Raw genomic sequence first — 7681 nt, 5'->3', positions numbered from 1 at the left:
GACTAACTTTCCTCATCTATTAAATGGGGTAGGACTACCTGTGAAATATCTTCCAAATTGAGGTCTATAACTCTCTAATCTTATTACTTAGATGAACATGCATGTGGGAAAATTCAAAGAATCTCAATAGCCATAACTGACTCTTATTTTGAGTTGAGTTGAGTTGTCGAGTTGAGAAGAAGAGTATTTCAGATTACCCTTAAAATTTATTTATTGGTTAGAAGAAATAGTTATTTTGGAAGTAGGAAAACATGTACTAGATAACCACTAGATAAACACAAATGCCTGAAAGATACAAAATTTGTTCAGTTATTTTCAGTCATGTCTGACATGACCCCATTTGGGGTTTTCTGGGCACAAACATTGGAATGGTTTGCCATTTCTTTTTCCAGCTTATTTTACAGATGAGGAAACAGGCAAACAGGGTTAAGTGACTATCCCAGGATCACATAACTAATAAAGTTCTGAGGCTAGGTTTGAACTCAGAAAAATGAATCTTCCTGACTCCAGCCTCGTACTCTATCCGCTGAGTTGCCTTGCTGCCCCTAAAATTTTGACTGCACCATTAAATAGCAAAGTGAATGGAAATGAAAGTAATAAAAATTGTAAATAATGGTTTCTATCATCAACTTCAGAATCTGTACAAAATTTTATTTGACCATGAATGTCAAGCACAGTACAAAAGTTATAGCATGACAACTGAAAAACCAAACACTTGAAAATCACATCTATATAAAAGCTTTTCTGTACAGTACATGACTGTGCAATATTAATTTAACCATCTGCCTTAATTGGTCAAAGCACAATGGGATTTGTGCAACTGCTGTCCTTTTAACTGAAGCCTATTTTGTTTTCTTTTTTCCTGTTAGGGATACATACAAAAATTAACATACATTAACATACACATGTAGTGAATAAAATGGAAAATGAAGGGGTACAACAAACATTGCAGTTAGGTAGAGAGCATGGGGAATGAAGGTCTCATAATTTTTTTTGAACATGCAGGAGAATAATGATGAAAATGACTTTTTCCTACAACAAACTGCATTTTTTAGTATCATCTGTCTAGCATTATTTTTCCTAGCTGGTTTTAAGTTAAACATTGTGGTCATTAAGCAGTCTGTGAGGGAAATTATATGCATATAAAGGAAATTTCATGTAGTTTTCAATAACCAAATGCATCTTCCCCTTTGACTAATGAACAAGCATGAACTATGAGATATGAAGCATACATAATCATGAAATTCACACAAACATGAAATTGAAATCAAATGATTTACTGTATGGAGACTGAATGTGAAACATTTCACAGTGGTGGGCATCTGATCAATTAATACTGCACTGCTGCAAGGCAATGGTGGTAGCTAATTTTATTCAATTTTAATTCAAATTAATGGACTCATAAGGAATCCTCCCAATTTCATTAATGCATCTAATATAAAGGCTTCATCTGGAGAAATCTTTGAAACCCAGAAGTAGCATTATCTTTTCATTATTCATTCTTTGTTTCTTTCTAAAACCGAGGTACTTTAGTTCCTTTTCAAGGGATTATTGCCAGTAATCTTCCTGAGACTTGAAAGACCATAAAAGAAAAGCACCAAGCCTAGTCTGCTAATAAAGTCATTGCAGATTAATAGTTCGGCCCTTTTCTAAATGGATCTCTTCCAACAATCACACTGAAACATAAAGATGGATCACAGATTCCAGGAGGTCCAGTTGGCCCTTGTATTCCAGGATTTCCACGGTCACCATCTTTGCCAGGTGGACCTGGTTCTCCAGGATGCCCTTCTTTGCTAATTCCAGGAGGACCCTCAGGACCTACAACAAAATAGTATTAATCAATGAAGAGACAACTTTCTGATTATATTCATCTATTACATTAGACAGGAAAGCTAGATCCTTCAATAGATAAAGCACTTAGCCAAGAGTCAGGAAGACCTTAATTCAAATTTAGCCTCAGATCTTTTATTAGCTTTGTGACCTTGTGTAAATAAATCACTTTAACCTATTTGTCTCAGTCCACAAGACAAGGAAATGGCAAAGCACTCTAGGTGTTTTTGCCAAGAAAACCTCATAGATAATAGGGCTTGTGAGCCCACAAAGAGTTGGAGATGACTGAATTAATTAAACCATAACTCTAGAAACATTAATATAATTTCTTGTTATTTTGTTGTTGTCATTCAGAATCACACAGGCAATAAATAGCAGGGGTGGGCCAAATTTGAATTCAGGTCTTCCTGACTCTAGGCCTCTATTCAAATCTCAGTAATACTATTTATTGCCTGTGTGATTCTGAACATCTATCTATATGATATTAAAATTCTTGAACTCATTTTCCTTATAAGGAAAAAATAAATGACATCCAAGCTTCTAAATCTTAATCTATGCTCCTATGAGTCTGTGAGTCATTGAGGCATTTCATAATAAATCAAGATAGTTGTACTAAGGTACAAACAGACAAATATTTTTATTATTTCTTAATAAAAGATCTAATAAAAATCATTTAAAAAATAAAAAATTAAAGATCTAATATTTTTGAAATATATAATTTCTGTTATCTGTTTATTATTTTTGTGCATCCCAACTTATTTTCAAAATTCAGTATATTTTTTAGGCTAATGACCAGTTGTTCTAGCACTAATCAAATTACTATATTCAACTCAAATGTGGCTTTACTAAGCCACAAAAATTAGTCAGGGATACAGAATTGCACACTCTCAGAATTAGTATGCCAAAGGTCATGATCTAGTTTCATAATACTTAAAAGTGAATCCTTTTTCTACAAAAATAACTTTCAAGTGGTCATCCAGCCTTCACTAGAATATCTTTAGCAGTTCAGAACTCACACTCCCAAAAGCTGCCTATTCCTCTCTGAAGAAATCAGGGTTTAGATTGGTTAGACATCAGAAAAACCACTCTACAAACTAGATGGCAGAATTTCTTGTTCTATCGTTTTTCAGTTATGTCCAACTCTTCATGACTCCATTTGAAGTTTTTTCTTAGCAAAAATTCTGGAATGGTTTGTCATTTTCTTCTTTAGCTCATTAAGATACGGAACCTGAGGCAAATAAGATTAAGTGATTTGCCTAGGGTCAGTCAGCTAGTAAGTGTCTGAGGCCAGATTTGAACTCAGGAAAAGGAGTCTTCCTGATTCCAGACCTGGCATTCTAGCCATTGTGCCACCAAGCTTCTCTAAAAGAAAAGCTGTGTTGTTGTTCAGTCATTTCCAACTCTGTGGGATCTTATTTGCAGTTTCTTTCATAAAGATATTGGAATGATTTGTCATTTCAGATAAGAAACTGAGGTAAACAGGGTTAAGTGATTTTGCACAAGTTTACAAAGCTTGGGAGTGTTTTGATGCAGATTTGAATTCATGTCATCCTGTCTCCAATCCTGATACTCTACCCACTGTACCACCTAATTATCCTTGTGGCAGAATTAGCTAGGTATTAAAAAATAATTTGATTAAAAAAATAATTTGATAGATGCATGAAAGACCTTTAGATGATAAGAAGCCAGTTCTATTAAATGTATTAAAGTGGATAAAATGAGACAAAATTTCTAAAGTACTTGGCAAATCTTAAAGTACCATATAAATGTTGCCTATTAATATCACTCATTATTAGTGTATTCCTGAAACAAATATGCAATACTTAATTGATGTATGTAAACTCTTACCTGGAGGGCCTGGGGGGCCTTGTTCTCCAGGATGCCCAAAGCCTTGGTTACCTTTTGCCCCATTTCTTCCTGGTTGTCCTACAGAATAATAAATTATTATCTTTCTTTAAAAAATCACTCAAGTTTATTTGTTTGTTTGTTTTGGCGATGGGGCAGGATGATAAAACATATGCCTGGAGAGAACAATTACTATTATTTTTTCAATAAACAGTGTTGCGATCTACCATTTTTGTTTATTCAATTTTATTTGCAATGAACATCAAATGCAATTTTATACAATTACTTATTCAAGTATAGTTATTGGAGTAAATCAAAGGCCCAACATGAAATTAGAATTACAGAAATTGACTAGTGGTTTTATGTTGTTTTTTGGAACCCCAAAATTTTCTCTTACTACTTCAATGAAGAGAAGCTCAAAAATGTTTATATGATTTGGGATGGAAAGAGATGAAAGGAAAATAATTGCAATTAGTATAGTATATCTATTAAATCCTACAAGGCATAAAGAACATTACAAATTAGTAAAAATAAAAATGGTGACCATTTGAGAAACAGAAAAGTTAAAATCTGAAAAAAAATGAAAGGGAAGATGGTTTTTTGATAAATATTAATCATGTATATGATTCACTATGAAAACCAGAAAAAAAATCTTAATCAAAAGTAAAGAGTAACTCAAACATTTTCAATCTTGTGATTTCACACAGCTCATAACTTTGGCCTTTCTAAAGCATTTAACCAGGAGGACACAAACCTTGATGTTTTCTAATGTGTTTCACAGAAAGTTGAGATATTTTTTAAATGTATAAACAGAAGATAGTAGAAAAGAGAGAAGATAAGAACTTTATTCTAGAGATTTTACAGGGAAAGGATTAATTTTTATTCATTTAATAGATCAAAAAGAGGCAGAGTAGTATAGCAAATGGAGAGTTAGCCTTAGAGACTTGCTTATAAGTCAGTTCTAAGTTTTTCTTTTGACATATAAAGGTTATGTGACCCTGGGCAAGTCACTTAACTTCGTCATGCTCTAGGCAACTCTCTATAATCATTGGTTACATAGAAAATGCCATTTTGCATTTATAGTTTCCTTTCCTGGAAAGTCCTAATACAATGACAACATAAATCCAGTCTTTCTCCCTGAATAGTAAAGCAAATGAAGTACCTTTTAGCCCTCGAGCCCCTGGATGTCCAGGAGTTCCCATTAGTCCAGGAACACCATCTCTTCCTGGCAAACCAGGAAATCCTCTTGGACCTTCTGGTCCCATTGGACCAGGTGGCCCAGGAAGGCCAGGGGAACCCTTTTGAGATTGACAGTGGTCGCAGTTTTGTAATCTTCCACTATGAAGTAAGACTGGTAGCTGGGCTAAAAAAAAAATTAAAATCAAGAAATAGTCTTAAGTGATTACTAAGTATTATTAGATTCTTCATTTCAAACTCTATTTTTTCATTTTAAAAAAAAATAGTAGTTCTTTATGTCACCAAAAATGACTCTTTTCCTACCCTTTTCCAAATACCATGTTTTATATTTATGCCGGTGAGGGAATACTCTCTTTAATATATTTGATACTTACCTCTCAAAACATCTGTGCAAACTTGCCGTATGAATTGCTCTGAAAATTCTCTCCCCTAAATCAGACATATATGTGTTATTGTTTATTTGAAAGTTACTTAAAAAGCAATAAAGAACATATTTTAAAATATAGGAGGGAAAATCCCCAAAGAAACAAAACATACTGGTTTTCCATCTAATCCAGGAGGTCCTCGAGGGCCTGTTTCTCCATGTTGTCCTCTTGGACCAATAGGGCCCATTAAGCCATCCATCCCTGATTCTCCTTTAGGCCCACTGACACCTCTACTGCCAGAGTCTCCCTTTTCACCCTTCTAAATCCAAAGAGAACAAAACAAAATCTTAAGTACTGTATAAGATATAACTTAGAAGATACTTCAAATGACAACAACAACATGGTATATTAAAAAAAAAAAAACTAAGTAGGCTAAATCTGTAAAACACAAATCTTCAAAGAAATTTAATTCAAGTTCATTTCCAATTAGTATTGGTTATAAAACAGGCAATTAGTTTTGCCCATAATTCAGACTGCAAGCTCTCTGAAAACAGAGAATACTTTGTACCCAAAACAATGATTTTTTTTTTCTAATTTATGACTTATATGGCTATTTGATTCAATGAAATGAGTTCTCCTTTTCCTGTTGTCTGAATTTTGGAAATCTGGGTTTTTAGGACCTCTACCATGAATCAGTAGAGATTAAGAAAAAAAAAAACCTCAGTCATTTCTAATATTCATTGGAAATGATTTTTTTTTGTAATTAACATAAAGCTTGTAAGAAAAACAATTGGCCAACACCTTAAAAGAACAGTTTGTGAATTTTAATTATTTGTTCAATGGATTTAATTATCTACTATCTTTCACAATACTTGTAACAATTTGATCAGAATTTACTTTATATATTTACTCTGAAGACAGTTTAAATATATAATTGATAATACTACTGAGATAAAAAATGTGTAATATAAAAATTCTAAATTGTGATTTTTCTTTTCTCAACCTTATCGATGTATCTCAGGAACATATTTTCAATTTAATAATATGTATCTCAAGAACATTTTTTCAATTTAATAATGTAGATGGATAAGAGAAATCCATCATTTCAATTAGAAAGAGTAATTCTCAAATTTCCCAAAGCATATGATTATATCAATACATGTATCAATATCATAAAAAAAACCTTCAAGAGTGTACAGCATTTACTATATTTAAAGTGACTAAAATGTCCATATTGTTTGACCTGCAGATTCCATTAATAGACATATCCCAAAGAGGTCCAAGATAAGAAAAAAGATTTCCTTTACCACAATATTTATAGCAAAACATTTTTGTAATAGCAATGAATTGGTTTTAAAAAAAATGTTGATTTGGAAATGGATAAACAAACATTTATGATACATGAATGTAAATGAATGCCTTATAAGAAATGACTAAGTGATGAGAAGAGAGACATATGGAAAATTCTATGAAGTAAGACATCAATATACTCTATAGCTATAGCAATGTAAATGGAAAGAAGCACAAAGCACACACACACACATACAATTAAAAGCAATTAAAAGTAAATGTTAGAAAATTATAATGATGAAAATATGGCTCAAAAGAAGAGAAATGAAAGGATCCATTAAGCCCTATCCTTTGGCAGAGATCTAAAGTCCTACAAATGTACATTGTACATATTTTCAGAATTTTTCAATGTATTGATAAGTTATGCTGATTAGTCTTTGTTTTTCTCTTTAAAAATACAGTTTATTATATAAACACTCTCTGGGAAAGAAGAAATTGTAATGATGCAAAAAATACATCAATTAAAAGAGCAACTTCAAGAAGAGGCCCCCATCATGGTGGATTTCTTGTAGAAAGCATAATAATGTTATTATCATGATCTAAATAATAGTCCAGTACTCTCCCTATTTCTTTTTGCAAACATTCTTTGTATTTTACCAGATGGAAATAACAACAATTAGCTATTATTGCTTATCTCAGTGATTTTTGTCTTTTCATGAGTGAAATTAGTTAAATTAAATTATTAAAATAAATTAAAGGATGAAATCAGATTCCCACCTGGAAATGGAATCTGACCAATGGTTTTAAAGCAACTTAATATCAGTGAGAATAAGGACAAATGTTCTCAAAATTCAATGAGAAGCAACAATTTTTGAAATTTATCCAATATAACATGAAGGTTGAGTGCTCAAATTTCAACAATTACATGGTAGTGATAATGTTCATTGAAGATTATCAAACATTACTTATGAGGGAAATTAAGTTTTTAAAGTACATACCTCTCCTTTTGCTCCAAGATGACCTGGTATTCCCTACAGAAAGAAAAAGGGAGAGAAAAAACTATTTTACAATGTAAAAAAAGGGGCGGGGGGAGAGAGAGATATTCATGTATTCAATTTACTTAATGCATAACCACTAATGTCAATTTTATTTTT

At 32.3% G+C, this 7681-nt stretch overlaps 1 protein-coding gene across 2 annotated transcripts in view; it reads right to left on the bottom strand.

Moving 5' to 3' along the window:
• Positions 1-630: 630 nt before the first annotated feature.
• COL21A1 (collagen type XXI alpha 1 chain) overlaps positions 631-7681 on the bottom strand; it is a 244718-nt gene continuing 237667 nt past the window's right edge. For both annotated transcript variants that reach the window (XM_031964705.1, XM_031964704.1), the window contains exons 25-30: positions 7526-7558; positions 5410-5556; positions 5247-5301; positions 4838-5038; positions 3679-3756; positions 631-1818 (exon numbers count right to left, since the gene is read on the bottom strand). In XM_031964705.1, coding sequence (XP_031820565.1) covers positions 1631-1818; positions 3679-3756; positions 4838-5038; positions 5247-5301; positions 5410-5556; positions 7526-7558 — 702 coding nt within the window. In that variant the 3' untranslated portion in view covers positions 631-1630. The remainder of the gene's footprint in view (positions 1819-3678; positions 3757-4837; positions 5039-5246; positions 5302-5409; positions 5557-7525; positions 7559-7681) is intronic.

This window comes from Sarcophilus harrisii, chromosome 4 (assembly GCF_902635505.1).
Source record: "Sarcophilus harrisii chromosome 4, mSarHar1.11, whole genome shotgun sequence".
NCBI classification, from domain to species: domain Eukaryota; kingdom Metazoa; phylum Chordata; class Mammalia; order Dasyuromorphia; family Dasyuridae; genus Sarcophilus; species Sarcophilus harrisii.
The sequence above is the reverse complement of the archived record's forward strand: the minus strand, read 5'-3'. Positions and strand labels throughout refer to the sequence as shown.